This window comes from Gymnoscopelus braueri (genome assembly GCF_963280865.1).
Source record: "Gymnoscopelus braueri genome assembly, contig: SCAFFOLD_152, whole genome shotgun sequence".
In the NCBI taxonomy this organism is placed as follows: Eukaryota; Metazoa; Chordata; class Actinopteri; order Myctophiformes; family Myctophidae; genus Gymnoscopelus; species Gymnoscopelus braueri.
In genome coordinates, this window is record NW_027660850.1 from 110,001 (window position 1) to 127,500 (window position 17,500).

General features: G+C 43.1%; 1 protein-coding gene across 5 annotated transcripts; it reads left to right on the plus strand.

Moving 5' to 3' along the window:
* Positions 1-1,692: 1,692 nt before the first annotated feature.
* Positions 1,693-9,490, plus strand: LOC308081142 (uncharacterized protein). Of its 5 annotated transcripts, XM_080457537.1 has the most exons (13): positions 1,693-1,715; positions 4,741-4,863; positions 4,945-4,971; positions 5,066-5,137; positions 6,526-6,579; positions 6,796-6,864; positions 7,121-7,183; positions 7,325-7,402; positions 7,630-7,704; positions 7,829-7,906; positions 8,153-8,242; positions 8,351-8,428; positions 9,187-9,490. In XM_080457537.1, the coding sequence occupies exons 5-13, from the start codon at positions 6,573-6,575 to the stop codon at positions 9,222-9,224; spliced, it is 576 nt and encodes a 191-aa protein (XP_080313663.1). In that variant the 5' UTR covers positions 1,693-1,715; positions 4,741-4,863; positions 4,945-4,971; positions 5,066-5,137; positions 6,526-6,572; the 3' UTR covers positions 9,225-9,490. The 5 variants fall into 5 exon arrangements, with proteins under 5 accessions (XP_080313663.1, XP_080313660.1, XP_080313661.1 ...); XM_080457534.1 differs by lacking the exons at positions 1,693-1,715; positions 4,741-4,863; positions 4,945-4,971; positions 5,066-5,137; positions 6,526-6,579 and having other exon boundaries at positions 6,619-6,864; XM_080457535.1 differs by lacking the exons at positions 1,693-1,715; positions 4,741-4,863; positions 4,945-4,971; positions 5,066-5,137; positions 6,526-6,579 and having other exon boundaries at positions 6,619-6,864; positions 8,159-8,242.
* Positions 9,491-17,500: the final 8,010 nt, after the last annotated feature.

A 17,500-nucleotide genomic window follows, 5' to 3' on the forward strand; every position in this document is an offset into this window, starting at 1 on the left:
TTAAATGTATGAGTTATTGATCGAGGTAAACAACCAGCCGTACAACTCTGTACAACTCTAAACTCCTGCCTGAATGTGGTGTGCTTTATAATAGACCTAACACTCTCTCTTTATTGCTCAACCATGTTGAGTTTCCGTGGGATTTCGCCCCTCCTGGAGCCTTTTTACCACAATAAAAACTGCCTTGTCCACAATAAAAAAGCTGACTTAATGTCTACAGTAAGAACTAAGTCTGTTTCCGGGACTGATGAAATCGAAGCAACTAACCCTACAGTTAACCAGGACCACTGATGGGAGCTGGGACTTTATTTTGAACTTGCAGATGAAATAAAACAACAAGAACTAAGAACAATGAAAGCCACAATATAGAAATAAAATACAAATGAAATAAACATGGGGGACGGCTCCGGTGGGGGGGCCGCAACGGGACACGCGAGTGGAGGGGGGGGGGCCTACGGGACGGGACGGGACGCGCAACAGGACGTGCAATAACCCCACGTTTGCAACTACTTTTGCCTGCGCACCTCACCGGGTATGGTCTAGTATATCTAATACACATAGCTCTATACATAACCCATATATACCTATACCCACTTGCTTTTTTATTTTATTTTTTAAAATAAGTGAATTAATGAATACAATCAACCCACCCCTTCCTCCACTCTATAACAGCTAATGATGTCCTTTTTATACATCCTCTTAAATTGTGCTATATTAGTGCTTTGTTTGTGTTCCAAATCCAAACCATTCCATAAACTGACCCCACAGATTGTGATACACTGACTCTTTCTAGTGGTGTGTACAATAAGTTGCTTTAGGTTAAGCTCCCCTCTTAAATTATAACCCCCATCTCTGTCGGAAAACATATTCTGTATATTCCCCGGTAGTACATTATTTCTTGCTTTAGGGCGCGCTCCCACCGCACTTTTATTTTACCTCTGGGGCAGAATCTGCCAATGCATTGTCAATGTAAATGCGTGGATTCACGCAAGAGCAGATTTTTCCGCTTGTCGCGCAGACCTTGCGTTTATTTGCTCTCCGCGACTAAGCATAAAACTGCTGGAGGCAGGAGCCGATTTTCTCCCTCTGTCCAATCGGGTGAGTTGAAGGCGGACCGTCCCAAGATTCAGGAAGCACCATGGTGCTCAAGGCAGCAGGCGGTGCGGGCTACGGGGACGGTCTTGAATGTGAGTGCCAGGTGCGTCACAGCGTTTTTGAACGAGCGATAGCCTCGTTCATACACTCACTTATCAGGCAAATGGCCAAAAGGGGGAGTTAACCTCTGAAGCTATTTAAAGAGAGGCGGGGCGTCGGTGAAAAAGGGGCGGGGTTGGGTAAGTCTGGTTGGTCGGTTGGAAAAAGGGGGCGTGTTTGCTAAAAAAGGGTCTGAAAAACACGTCATCATTAAATGTCCGTCCACCGATTGGTTGTGATATTGCCCTAACAACCAACAACAACCAATCAAACACATGACTGTCCCTTCGGGCTATGGAATCTAACCTCCTGTTATTTTCCTGGATGAGGTTCCACACAGGGTCACACAACATGCCGCCTCCCCCGTGGCGCGCGTGTATGTGTGTGTGTGTGTGTGTGTGTGTGTGTGTGTGTGTGTGTGTGTGTGCGCAAGTATTGTGAACCGAGGGAGAAGAGTCAAGTTTTCCCAGCAACAAACTTTTCTACATGGACTTTATTGAGATGATTGACATTATTACACGGTAAAGTATCACCAAACGTCTTGTTTGACAACTGTATGTTAGGTTATACTAACGATCATGTTCACGATTGTCCTTGCCGTCGTGTGAAATGTTACTTAGGCACTTATAAGTTAAATCATTGTTCAAAGCAGATCTCTGAAAGTTTCCTTAACAGCGTCGGATACTGACTTTGCATCGATCAAACATGGTTCTTCTCCGTCAACCTCAACTAGCGTTACATATCAAATCATTTGCAATTGTAATAGCCTTAAATCAAGACTATGGTAGATGTATTTGATCGAGTCTGACTTTTACTTTGGTATCTACGAGAGTCTTAGCGACCACCCCCATTTTTTTGCCCTGGAATTTCACCATTAAAGACCATATTTCTCCAAACATGTACACGTATAAAATATAAGGTGCTTACCCGCTTGCCCCAAATGTTAACTAGGTGTCCGCTGTATTTGTGTAATGTATTAGTCCATATTTTTCAATAAATAAGTGTTTTAATCCCGTCTGTTGCCGAATTCTGTCGGAGGTTGGGTGGTAGTGACGGGCGCATCTGGTGAAAACCGGAATTACACTCAATGTAAACGAGGAGGAAAAATGGCGTTCGGCCACAGATGGGATTAAAACACTACTTTATTGAAAGATATGGACTAATACATTGTACAAACACGCCGGACACCTAGTTAACATTTGGGACAAGCGGGTAAGTACTTTATATTTTGCATTTGTACATGTTTTGAGAAATACAGACTTTACTGGTGAAATTCCAGGTCAAACTGGAGGGGGGGTCGCTAAGACTAAAGGCAGGTACAGACTGTAGGACTTTAAAGTGGTCGGGGAGTCGTCTGATCGTTAAGCATTACACACTGCAGGAGTTTATTTCTTGAAATCGGCTGTCATATATCGTTGTGGTTTTCACACTATACGATTGATCAACGACTAGGGATCACACACTGTAGGATAGTTCACTAGGATGCTATCCAGACCCGATACATACATTTGTTTTTATTCCAATTCATTTTAACCGACGTCTCATGAAAACGTGCACAGCTCCCGTGATATGCACGAGACCGAGACAGGACGCTGATTGTTGAAATTAAATCATTAATTCTCTATTTCTCTGTATGTATCTCTCTCTCTCTCTCTCTCTCTCTCTCTCTCTCTCTCTCTCTCTCTCTCTCTCTCTCTCTCTCTCTCTCTCTCTCTCTCTCTCTCTCTCTCTCTCTCTCGTTTTTTCTCTCTCTGAAACAAGTCAAGAAAGCTTAAAAGTGCGCAATGAAACTCAGTAACAGCGTTGCCATGTCCGCTTATTATAAGCGACTTTGGGCTTGTTTTTCTGTAGAGTTGCTTGTAAATATTGGTTGTTGCGGGGTGCGTTTTTTGGGCTTATTTGTGTAGTTGCTTATTTGGCCTTGTTTCCTAATGTTGTTTAAACCTAGCTGTAGTATACAACCCTCGTAGACGTATTTATGATTCTGACGTTTTCAATCTACGAGAGTTGTAGGGTGCACTTCCCATAGTGACTTGGACTTTCTGCACTATGCCCCGTAGACACTCCAAACATTGTACAAAATGAAAATAAAGGTGCTTACCGCCGAGCCCCAAATGTTAACTGGGTCTACGGGGTAGTAGTGTAATGTAATAATCCATATCTTTCAAAGAAGAAGTGTTTTAATGCCGTCTGTGGCCGAACGCCATTTTTTCACCCTCGTTCACTTCCTGTTTACATTTAGTGTAATTCTGGGTTCCACCGGATGCGCCCCGTCACTACCCGTCACTACCGCCCATTGGGAACTTCCGACAGAATCGGCCACAGACGGCATTAAAACACTTCTTTATTGAAAGATATGGATTATTACATTACACTACTACCCCGTAGACCCAGTTAACATTTGGGGCTCGGTGGTAAGCACCTTTATTTTCATTTTGTACAATGTTTGGAGTGTCTACGGGGCATAGTGCAGAAAGTCCAAGTCACTATGGGAAGTGCACCCTACAACTCTTGTAGATTGAAAACGTCAGAATCATAAATACGTCTACGAGGGTTGTATACTACAGCTAGTTTAAACCAGTGGTTTAAACCAGTGGTTTAAACAACACATAATATGTATTTGTCCGCAGACCCCCTTCTGTAAATATGTTGTGCCATCATAGACCCCCATACAAGATTTGTGTGGATTTGGAAAATATTCCACAATTTTCCAAAGATTTTTCTTTGAAAATAGCTGCGACGCGTTGTGAGCTTGTAGATCGGCTATTTTCAAATATCCAATGTATTTGTAAATAGGGTTTAAGTGCTTGTTTTCATAGACCTGGTTGCTTATTTCTCTCGCAACATCTGGCAACGCTGTTCAGAGACGGCGTGCACATGCTGCACACACACACACACATACACACACACACACACAGAGCTCGCTCTCGCTCTATGTCTCTCTCTCTCTCTCTCTCTCTCTCTCTCTCTCTCTGTACAATTCCTCTAAAATAAATAGCCCACCAGGCTCGCTCACTCTCTCCTTTTGTTTTATAATGTTAACTTAATACAGGACTGCACGATAATATTGCGGTAGGGACTGTTTGTTGTGGTCAGATCCAGCGACGCTCCCCTAGCCACGGTGGCTGTAATGTGCTCTCATTGGCTGTAGCGTGGATCTCCTCGCAGACCCTTTCATACTGTATGATACTGTCCGATCTCCTGTCTGCGACAGGGCCGAATATCTAACAAGATAGATATTTGAAAACGGTCGCAAAGCCATCCCAGAGCGGATGATCGCGGCCAGATCGTGTCGCGGTGCCTTTCACACACAGCGAGCATTATCTCGCAGATCAAAGGCCGATCTGCGTCAGATCGGGAGGTTTTGTCGGCGAGCGCCAAAAAATTTCGGCGACAGCAATATCGGACCCAATCTCCTGCAGTGTGTACGGGCCCTAAGTCTTGATCAGGCTACCATTTTTATTCCATACATTAAGCTGCCAGCACAACAACGTACCATTAGTGCCCCCCCCCCAACTGATTTTAACGCTGTATTCTCCTTTTCAGTATTACTTTTCAGAATGATGTATTCAATGGAGGAGCTGTGTGCTCTGGTTAACGTGAAGTGTGTCAGGGGCAGACATGATGAAGCAGAGGCTGTGATAGAGAGCAGTGAAAGCAGCGAGGAAGGTTTGTGGAATTTAAAATTAGGAACAAGTCAGCTACAGTTTATTGACATGTTCAGTGTAATATTAAGCTGTTTTTTCCAAGATGACCAGGTTGATTCAGGCTGTTCTGGTATGTGATGAATCAAAGTATTTTTTTAATCATGAATAACAACAATTAGCTGATGTCTTCTGTGTACTAATATTTTAATCTGTATCTTTCCAAGATTCACTTGAATGTGACCAAATTGATTATGACGGTGCTGGGTCAGCTGATGTGATTACATCTGGAAATTAAGGTAGGTAGTGTGTTTTTGTGAATTACAATGTACATAGACTGAGACCCACATCATGTGTGTTTTTGTATTGTTGCACCTGCTGTACTAGTTGAAAAATGTGTTATTAACCCTGACAGAAATTGTCAATCTGTATCTGCTGTAGTATCTTCACAATAATGTCAAAGTATTTCATTCATGTGAGAACAACCACTTATTTATTGTCTCCGCCAGGCCGAAAGGCATGGCGAGAGAGTATGTTTTGCCCCCTGTCCGTCCGTCCGTGTGTGTGTGTGTGTGTGTCCGTCCGTGTGTCCGTGTGTGTGTCCGTCATTCTGTCATTTTGTGTACAGCTAATCTCCGGCACCGTTGGCTTGATCGCAGCGAAACTGTGCACACACACTCCCTGGATGCCAGAGCAGAACCTCTGCCCCAAATTTTTCAAATTAGCCTTTTATAGCGCCACCAGGAGGCCGCTTTTTGCAAAACACATTTCTTGACAGTACTCCTACAGATTTTATCCAAACATCACGCAAATCAGTACACAGTATCTCTATAGTCATGTGATCAACACGGATCTGTCCAATTTTCCATATTTCATCCTGATTGGCTAAGGTTGGCTTCCAAAGTTTGCAGGATTGCTCCGTTTTCAACAAAATGCCTCAAATCATGAACGCAGCTTGCGATTTCCGTGAGATTTCACACGCACATTCCCACTAGGTCGAGGAAGAAATGCCACTTGAAAATGTTCAAATCAGCCTCATGGTGGCGCTATAACAGACCGATTTGTGTTTTGACCTATAACTGCACCGATCTGTGTAAAACTTTGTAAGCGCACTCCCTAGAGGTCAAGGAAAAACCTTTGCCCTGCATTTTTCACATCTGCCTTTTATAGCGCCACCAGGAGGCCGACTTATGTAAAACACATTTTTTTATATTACTCCGATTTTTTCGAAATGTCACGCAAATCGGTACACATGATCTCTACAGTCATGTGATCAAGACGGATGTGTTTGATTTTTCATATTCCATCCTGATTGGCTAAGATTGACATCTAAAGTTTGCAGTAGTGCCTTGTTTTGAACAAAATGCCGCAAATCATGAACGCAGCATCCGATTGCGGTCAAACTTTGGACGCACATTCACACTATGTTGAGGAGCAAATGCCACCCTTTTAACATTGGCCTGTTATAGCGCCACCAGCAGGTCTAATTTAGCAAAACACATTTTTGAACAAAATGCTTCAAACCATGAATGCAGTGTCCGATTGCCGTGCAAGGCCTAAGAAGAAATGGCACTCTTTTCACTTTGGCCTATTATAGCGCCACCAGGAGACCACAATAACCTACCTGACCTGGCGGAGACCTGTGCTCCGAGGAGCACTTTTTCTAGTTTGTCTTGTTTTTCATCAGGAGAAGAATCGGTTGGAGGATCAGTGAAGGACTCATCAATTGGGGAGATGGAAGGTTTGACACACACACACACACACACACACACACACACACACACACACACACACACACACACACACACACACACACACACACAGTACAGAGATCCACTGGTAGAGGAGAAGTAATGTTTGTGGTTAAACAAGGATTAAGAGCAAAGGATGCAAACTCTTGGCTATGTCATCTTCAACATTGCATTGACTGTACATTGTGTTTATTTTGTTTTACCAGATGCGCTTGATTCATCATGGACACTTAAATTAGAGCTGGATAATTCTCCTGGTGCTGCTGAATTCAGAGGTATTATTATTATTATTAATAGCTGTATAGAGCCTTTCATACAAAAAAGCTGCTGCACGTGCTTCTCAGAATGGAGCAAGTAATTATAAACGGCACTAAATAACAAACAGTGATGCACACATGTGATGCTTTGCAATATTGTGACTGCTGCATATTTGCTATTTGACATTCACTCACGGACAGAAACATGCATGACGAGAGAGAGACCCTCACACTGACAGTGTGACATGTCATATTTTGTTCTTTTTTTCTGCAGGAGAAGGAGTTGATGTGGAGAATGAAGGAGTTGAGGATGACCACTCAAATGGGGAGGAAGAAGGTTTGTGGAAAAATAACAAATGCCTGGAAAACTAGGCTTAGGTCAGCCAGAGGAAAGGGTGCAAAATCTTGCGACACTGAATTAACAGGTACATGTCAACGTTGCATTCAGTGTGTGTGTGTGTTTGTCTTTCTTTCCCAGATGCACTGGATCTAACCTGGACACATAAAAGTGACCAAAATGGTGATCCTCCTGGTGCTGCTGAATCCAACTATGAAGGTATTCTTATTAATCACTGTATAGAGCCTTTAATGCAAAAGAAATGCAGCTGTAGGTGCTTCTCATATCAGCAAGTTGTTGAAACGGCCCAAAATAACACAAACAGTGATGCACACAGGTGATGTGGTGAATGCTGCATGTTTTCTAGTTGAAATTCTCCCTCCCAGACAGAAACATGCATGACGAGAGACCCTCACACTGTCAACATTTCATATTTTTTTCTGCAGGAGAAGGAGTTGAGCATGACTTAAATGTGGAGGGTGAAGGAGTTGAGGATGACCACTCAAGTGGGGAGGAAGAAGGTTTGTGGAAAACTAAGAAATGCCTGGAAAACTAGGCTTAGGTCAGCCAGAGCAAAGGGTGCAAAATCTAGCGACACTGAATTACAGATGTGTTGCATTCAGTTTGTTTGTCTTTCTTTCCCAGATGCACTGGATCTAACCTGGACACCTAATAGTGACAAAAATGGTGATTCTCCTGATGATGCTGAATCCGGCTATGAAGGTATTATTGTTAATCACTGTATAGAGCCTTTCATGCAAAAGTAATTCAGCTGTAGGTGCTTCTCATATCGGCAAGTAATTAAAACGGCAAATAACACAAACAGTGATTCACACAGATGATGTGGTGAATGCTGCATGTTTGCTAGTTTGAATTCAGTCTCTCTCACAGACAGAAACATACATGACGAGATCGAGACCCTCACACCGACAATGTGAGAGCCTTTCATAAGTATTTTCTGCTGTTCAGGAGGAGAAGGAGTTGAGCATGACTCAAATATGGAGGGTGAAGAAGGAGTTGAGGATGACACAAGTGATGACACAAGTGGGGAGGATGAAGGTTTGTGGAAAACTAGGCTTAAGTCAGCGAGAGAAAATAATGCAAAATCCTAGCGACACTGAATTATGTCAACATTGCATTCAGTTTGTGTTCCTCTTTCTTTCCCAGATCCACGTGATCGAACCTGGACACCTGAACGTGACCATAACAGTGATTCTCCTGGTGAATCTGAATCTGGAAATGAAGGTATTATAATTATTAATATGGACACATTGATGCACACGTGCGTAATGTAGTATCGTGCATGCTGCGTGTTTGCTATTTAACTTTTCGTTCAACTACACATCCATACACACGCACACTTACAGGTGTGCACGCGAGGGGGCTCTATACACAAGCACACAGATACCAATCTGGGAACCCAAATGAGAATGAAAAACAGCGCCCTCTGCTGTTTGTAATATCTAACTTGGCTTTGACGACGTAGCACCCGTGCGCAAGGAAACCAGGGTTTTGGTCTGCCTTCAGCCTTTCACTTCCGGTGGTGCCACTATGTTTTCATTCCCACTAACAATATTTCTACACGGAACACTAACACCACTTCTCCCAGAGAACATGGATCGTTTTGGTTATAAGCCCACTTGTTTCTATGATGAAAGAGTAAGTTAAAATGTGAATATCTTTCCGTGGTTTTGTCTGCTCCGCGGACGCTATTGTTAAATTAGTTTGGGTTTGTTTCGAGGGGGAAAGATCGACGGACACGTGAATCCCGCCCACTACATTTAATTGGGTAAAGCGCGGCCTGCTTCCTGATCTGAAGGCACGCCCACTTGTAGCCCAGTGCGTACATGTTATGACGAGCCTTCACGACAGATTCCAACGCAGAGCAGAATCTGTTCTTGAGAGATTACACACATACATACAGGGAGGGAGGGAGAGAGACTCACACACACACTTAAGAGTCCGAATGACAATAATTATTTTCTCTCTTTTTTTGTAACCAGATTTAGGAGTTGAGGTGGAAGAGGACTCCTCGTGGTGATGCTGGTCTGGGTAGGCCGAGGAAGAGGAGAAATCCAGAGACCTGGAAGAACAACATCCAGAAGAGGCGGAGAATGAGTGGCAAGTCATATCTCGGGAGGAAGAATCGAGAGTCTGTGTTAAAGGAGGAAAGAAAAATGGGTGTGTCATGCCAGTCTGCAGCCTGCCACAAGTCCACTAAACTGCACTGCAGAGAAGCAGAAGAGTCTAAGCGAGAAGAGATCTTCAAGTACTTCTGGGAGAAATTAGACTGGCGTGAGAGGAAGATTTATGTCAGATCGTTGGTAGAGGTGAGCAGTGTAAAGCGACGGCGGACAGGAGCAGAGAAATCCAGGAGGTCAGCATCCATTTTCTGTCACCTTGTCGTAGATGGTAGAAGACTCAGAGTGTGCCAACGCATGTTCCTGTCAACCCTAGGCTTGAAGCAATGGTCTTTTTTTAAGTGGATAGGAAGAAGAGGGAAAAGCCCTTCAGAGGAAGATAAGAAGAAGAGGGTGACTGTAAGGAGAGAGGAGGTGGACTTCTTGAAGACCTTTCTTCTCGACCTTCCAAAAGTTCCCTCACACTACTGCAGGCCCTCATCCTCTAAGATGTACCTGGAGCCTGTGTTCAAGTCCATCAATCACCTCCATGCAGAGTACACTCGTTCCAGTGCAGAAGATGGCATTCAGGCTCTGTCAAGGCAAGTGTTCACCAGAACGTTTAAGGACTTAAATCTGTCCCTTTTTCACCCAAAGAAAGACCAGTGCGATAAATGCTGTGCGTTCAAGGCTGGGAACATTGATGCTGCCACATGGAAGGAGCACTGCATCAAAAAAGACACTGCACGAGCCATGAAGCAGAAGGACAAAGAAGAGGCAGGCGAGAAGACCTTGGTGACATGCATGGATCTACAGGGGCTCCTGCTCTGCCCCAAGCTACAAGCCTCATCCCTCTATTTCAAGACCAAGCTCTGTGTCCATAACTTCACCATTTATGAGATGACTTCACATGATGCATCAAATTACTTATGGCACGAGGGTGAAGCTGGTATCTCTGCCAACGAGTTTGCATCATGCATTGTGCACTTTCTCAAAGAACATCCCTCTTATGAAGAGTACATCCTGTGGAGTGATGGCTGCGGCTACCAGAATCGAAACCTGCTCCTGAGCAATGCCCTCCTCAAGTTTGCGACTGAGACACAGAAGTACCTAGAAAGAGGTCACACACAAATGGAGTGCGACTCGGTGCATAGTGTGATCGAGAGAAGACTGAGGAACAGAGACATCTGCGTTCCAGCCGAGTATGTTGCTGCCATCCGGGGAGCTCGCTCCAATCCCAGGCCATACCATGTGAAGTATGTGGACCACAACTTCAGCCATGTGAACCTCTGCAAATCCATCCGCCCAGGAAAGGTCGCTGGGGATCCCGCCGTGCATGACCTCCGAGCAATCAGGTATTTGAATACATAATGACATAGCTGTGGAAACCATAACAATAAACATTATTCTATGTTCAAAGATGCAATACTGTGTAATCAGTTAAAACTTGACTTTTCTCCCCTGTCACTGTCCCTCTCTTCATGACTTCTATTCATCCTAGGTACAACGTGGATGGCAGTATGGAGTACAAGATCAACCACTCGGACGCCTGGAAGCCCTACGAGTCCCCATCTCTGAGAAAGAAGAGCAACATCACCAAAGTGGCCCCACTGTACACTTCCAGGCACACCATTAAGGCGCTGAAGTTCAAACACCTGCAAGAAATGAAGCTGGTGTTGCCCAAAGATTTCCACGGCTTCTACGACGCCCTCCGCCATGAGGAGTGATGACCACCACCTGGAATCGCACACTCTTCTCTCCCGCTCTCGGTTTCTCTATATAATCGCCTATCACCATTTGGAATCACAAAATTGATTTAATTACATTCTTGCTCTAAGGTGGGATCGTTACCACCGTTCCACTGGGTTCCTCCCTGCCTGGACACAGAGGGGTTTATGTTGAAAAGTGTTGGTATTAATCTCAATGGCTGCGGGTACATGGACAGTTTCATTCGGAATGAATACACTTCTATTCGGAATGAATGAATGGATGAATTCATTCAGAATAGAAATGCTCATGTAAACACCTCAATTGGAATAGAATATTCCATTCCAGTCTGACCCGAATTAATTTTCATTCGGGTTAGGAGGGGTGGTATAGACCGTTTGAATCGGGATATACCAATCGGAATTGACCATGTAAACACTTTATTCCGAACGCTCCTCTCTGTTTGGAATACATGCATTCCTTTGCGCATGTCCGTGCTTATAGTGCTGTCAGAATTGTCCAAAAATGACCTATCAAATCTCTAATTCGGCCACGGTCGCTCCTGCGGGATAAAATGAATGATTCTATTCTATAGCGTCATTTAATAAGCCATGGTTAAGCCCAGACTTGTCCAGGAGAACGGACACTCCAAGGATTGCTGGCCTAGGCTACACTTATATGGATCTTTTTCTAAACGGGTATTTTAGTCCTCAGTTTTTAAAAAGAATCCCTGGCCACATGACAAAGATTTTCTTTTTTTAATCCCTGTCCACACGTAAACGCAGAAACGCATTGATCAGCTGCAAGTTTCAATTTTAAATCAGATTTTAAATTTATTTTATATATGAGGGGCCAAATACGTATACATTTTTAATCACATGTTAAGGCCCAATACTGCAATAGCTGCATTGTTTTAATAGCATACGTGAACAAAAATAAATGAAAACTACATTATTAGGGCGCAGCTGCATCGAAAACAGATGAGTTTTACTTAATCAATTCATTACATGGGCAGCCGGAACGGTCGTCCCAAAACTCTACGCCCCACGCACCTTTTGAGCGGGCCATCCACGGCCGCTCCATGGTCGCTGGATTTTGACCCGGGGCGATTGTGTTTTAGGGCGACAGACTCCGCATTCTCCGTGTGCGTACCGCGCGCTACTCGGCGCAGAAAGAGGGTTTTCGTCACAGTGAATGAGTTACAGCATGTTTCAAAGCTTTTTCATAATAATACAAGAAAAAGTATAGGCTAGCCTACGTTTTACCGTGTCTGGTACCAATACAAAAAAATAAACTGGTCTGAACTTGTAGATCTGCTACTTTTGCATTAAAACGGCGAAAACAAAGGAACACAGGCTTGTACCGCATACAACGCTGCCTGGCCAGGAGTCGGTGCGTTGCTTACCAGCCTGTCTACGACCGACAGACCTCCGCCGCGGAGGCACAAGGGGGCTATTCATTGCCTCCTCCCATGCCCACCAGGGGAAGCTCTGCTCCGGGTAGTGGCCCCTGGTCCATGCCCGGGCGTAGGCGGGAACCACTTTGCGCATGTCAAAAGTTATATTCCGAATGAATGCTTTGGTCATGTAAACGAGGAATACTTCGACCTACCCGCGCCGCGGGTTGACCCGCGGGTCCCGCGGGTAACGGGTCGGCCCTGCTCATCACTACTACCTGGAGTCCAGCACACACACTTAAATTGACATGATGGTTTTACAGTGGTTAAAAAATGTCATGTGTGTAGTGTTAATGTTCATCTGTACTGTAGAAGAGTTTGTCCATTTAGGGCAGTGCAATGTCTATTCAGTTTACTTATTTATTTGCCCATTTCAAATATGATAACAAGCAGTGTGTGTGTTGGCTAATGTTTAATCTAGCAGAACAGTCAGTTGTTGGATTTCTAGCCGGTGTTGCCTAAAGATTTCCACGGCTTCTACGATGCCCTCCGCCATCAGGAGTGATGACCACCACCTGGAATCGCACACTCTTCTCTCCCTCTCTCGGTTTCTCTCTCCCTCTCTATGATCACCTATCACCATTTGGAATCACAAACTTGATTTAATGATATTCTTGCTCTAAGGTGGGATCGTTATCACCGTTTCACTGGGTTCCTCCCTGCCTGGACACAGAGGGGTTTATGTTGAAAAGTGTTGGTATTAATCTCTGTCTCTCTGTCCCTCTCCCTTGTTCTGTCTTATGCCATCACTACCTGGAATCCAGCACACACTTAAATTGACATGATGGTTTTACAGTGGTTAAAAAATGTTGTGTGTCGTGTTACTGTTGGTCTGCACTGTAGAAGATTTTGTCCATTTAGGGCAGTGCAATGTCTATTCAGTTTACATATTTATTTTCTTATTTATTTGCCCATTTCAAATATGATTACAAGCAGTGTGTTGGCTAATGTTTAATCTAGCAGAACAATCAGTTGTTGGATTTCTAGCTGGTGTTGCCTAAAGATTCCCACGGCTTCTACACTGCCCTCCTCCATCAGGAGTGATAACCACCACCTGGACTCGCACACTCTTCTCTCTCTATGACATCACCTGGATGTCATAGCCGGATCGTTACCACCGTTCCAATCGTTCTCATGTTCCTCCCTGCCTGATCACAGAGGGGTTTTATGTTAAAGTGTTGGTATTAAGAATTGATACTATAGAAATGTTTGACCATTTTAGGGCAGTGCACTTTGTATTCAGTTATTGTCTCCGCCAGGCCGAAAGGCATGGCGAGAGAGTATGTTTTGCCCCCTGTCCGTCCGTCCGTCCGTCCGTGTGTGTGTGTGTGTGTCCGTCCGTGTGTCCGTGTGTGTGTCCGTCATTCTGTCATTTTGTGTACAGCTAATCTCCGGCACCGTTGGCTTGATCGCAGCGAAACTGTGCACACACACTCCCTGGATGCCAGAGCAGAACCTCTGCCCCAAATTTTTCAAATTAGCCTTTTATAGCGCCACCAGGAGGCCGCTTTTTGCAAAACACATTTCTTGACAGTACTCCTACAGATTTTATCCAAACATCACGCAAATCAGTACACAGTATCTCTATAGTCATGTGATCAACACGGATCTGTCCAATTTTCCATATTTCATCCTGATTGGCTAAGGTTGGCTTCCAAAGTTTGCAGGATTGCTCCGTTTTCAACAAAATGCCTCAAATCATGAACGCAGCTTGCGATTTCCGTGAGATTTCACACGCACATTCCCACTAGGCCGAGGAAGAAATACCACTTGAAAATGTTCATATCAGCCTCATGGTGGCGCTATAAATGGACGATTTGTGTTTTTAACTATAACTGCACCGATCTGCATGAAACTTTGCACGCACACTCCCTAGAGGCCAAGGAAAAACAACTGCCCTGCATTTTTCACATTTGCCTTTCATAGCGCCACCAGGAGGCCGACTTATGTAAAACACATTTTTTGATATTAAGCCTTCAGAATTTATCCAAATTTCACGCACATCGGTACACATGATCCCTATCGTCATGTGATCACGATGGATCTTTTAAAATTTTCATATTCCATCCTGATTGGCTAACATTGACATCTAACGTTTGCAGGAGTGGCCCGTTTTGAACAAAATGCCACAAATCATGAATGCAGTCCGATTGTGGTGACACTTTGCACGCACATTCGCACTACATTGAAGAACAAATGCCACCCTTTTAACATTGCCCTATCATAGCGCCACCAGGAGGCCAATTTTGCAACACTTTTCTTTTTTATATTACTCCTACAAATTCAAACATCATGCACATCGGTACACATAGTCAAGTGATCAAAATGATTCCGTCCAATTTTTCATATTCCATCCTGATTGGCTAATTCCGAACATTGCTGCCCCACAATAACCTACCTGACCTGGCGGAGACCTGTGTTTATTTATGTATTTGCCTATTTCAAATATGATCTAATGTTTTAGGTTTTAATTCATGTAAAAATTAGTTGTTGGATTTCTGGATGAACGTGCCACTAACTGGAGCCAGTGTCAAATAAATTATAACATTTGGGGGTTAACAATTCTGGGCAATTGTATTTACTACCATTTTACTATTGGCGCAATAGTTTTCCTTCCAAACTAAAGTTCACTCACTGTATTCCTTAATTTGGTCATCACTGTCTGCCAACATGTACTATGTAAAGCTGCCTATAGAGTATTATTGTTTCTGAAGCACCTTATTTAGATTGGGTATAGCAGGGTGTGCTGGTTATTAAACACTATTAGGAATTGATTGAATTATTTATTTGCAAGATTTTCAATAACACAGGCAGTACAGTCAAAGGTTAATGCTATTGGGATAAGCCCTAGGGCAGGGGTCTTCAACAGGGGGTCTGGGACCCCTCAGAGTTACTACAGGGGGTCCGCCAAATCTTTGTGTGATATGATTTATTTTTTACCTTTACCACTTGAACCCTAGCATCCCTTTTGAGGAGAACTAGCCAAAAAATAGCAGATCTACAAGCTCACAATGCCTCGCCGTTGTGAGCTTGTAGATCGGCTATTTTTGGCAAAGAGGTAGGTGTCAAGGGGAAAAGAACAGTAAACGTAAACAAAAAAAGTTGAATCTAAAACACAATTTTGTACTATATAGAGGGGGTCCCTGCTTCATCTCTCTCAGCTAGGGGGTCCTTGGGCTGAAAACGTTGAAGACCCCTGCCCTAGGGCTTGTTTCCACTGTAATCTGTTGTATTCAATTCATTACAACACAGCTGTTTGTATTTAGATTGTTTTGGCCAAAAGGTTTTTTGTAATCATCCATTTCACCTTTAGAAATTCAGAAGGATAGCTTTGGATGTAGCCTACGTTTTGTACCAAGGGAATCACTGTTTTGTCAATATGAGCTGATAAGACAGCTGACAGTTTTCGTTGCATGGCAACCATTGCAACAGGTCGCATTACGTCAGTCCAACGGCTTGACGGCATGCTATAACTTCCAGCGTTTTAGTTGATTGCCACTGGTAAAGTAAAATCAATCAAGATGTAGTCCTTATGGCAACGACATGAGCTCTGATCTATTGACAGTTAGCCTGGTGACGCGAGGTAAACTGACAACTGACTGCACTACCTCGTCACATCGGAGTTTCCGTTGCATGGCAACCAGCATGACAACAGGTAACGTTACAACAGTCGATTGACGGCACCGGCCAGCATGGTCACACTGTAACTTGTAGCTTGTTTGTTGACTGTCAGAGTTAAAATTCCAAGTCCCAAGATGTTGTGCTTACTGTATGGCAACGCCATGACAAGATGTAAGGCTTTCATGTTAGATTCATTAGAGGAAACTCCGATGTACGACGTCTCATAAGAAAACCCTGTACGACGTCTCATAAGAAAACCCTGTAAGTCCATTGAAAACCTTAAACTGTTGACTGATGATTGTGTACAGCTATATTTTTATTCGTGGTGCTAAATGTGTCTAACAACAGTATTTTAGGTTCATTTGGCCTGTTAGTTTCTGAAAAAAACAGTTTTTACATGCTCCTGAAAAATTCTGTTTTTGGAGATAAGTGTTTTTCATCGGACAGCGACGATATGTATATATATTTGTATTTATACAAATATATATATATATATATATATATATATATATGTGTATATATATGTGTATATATATATATATATATATATATATATATATATATATATATATATATATATATATATACATATACACATATATATACACATATACACATATATATACACATATATATATATATAATATTACATTGCTGAATTCTGTCGTATAAAGTCAACCATATCTTACTTCCGTACTTCTCATTGTTTTTACACAAATGTATCTTTGCAACTAATGATGTACTGCTACTTTCATGAGCCAACAACACTGTACAAAGTAACCGCTCTGCTATTTCAATAAAAAAACCTCTAGCCACAACTCATCTAAATGAACTCTTTTTTCTTTTCACTTGCTAGCACTTTAGCTTCCACACATTTAGCTTGTTTCCATTTCCTACTCATTCACCTAACTACCCTCATTTGCTCACATTTGCATACATTCCCAACTATGTTATAACAACCGATAGCAACCACAACAATCACATACATAGCACAAATCACACACATTAAACACACCAACAATCCACCATCTGCCATACCAGCCTGCCCTCACAAACCTGCATCCCAAAAACATCCAGCCACTGCCAACGCTCGTTCACCATGACATCTATGTAATTCTTTCTTGTTTTAATCCGCTGGCTGAAAAAAACTGTGGCCGCGCACAACCTGCGTTTAACAACGGCCAGCCAACTCTTGGTGGGAGCGCGCCCTTATACATAATTTGAGCTGTTTAGAATTTTACCATGTCCATGAATTTCAAAGCATTTAACTGTAAAAAAAAAAAAAAAAAGAGAGTTGGTGTGTTCCTGATATCCTACATTGTTCACAATCCTTATTGCCCTCTTTTGCAGTATGACCAATGGTTGTAAGTTACTTTTGTAGGTAGTACCCCAAATCTCCACACAATAATTATT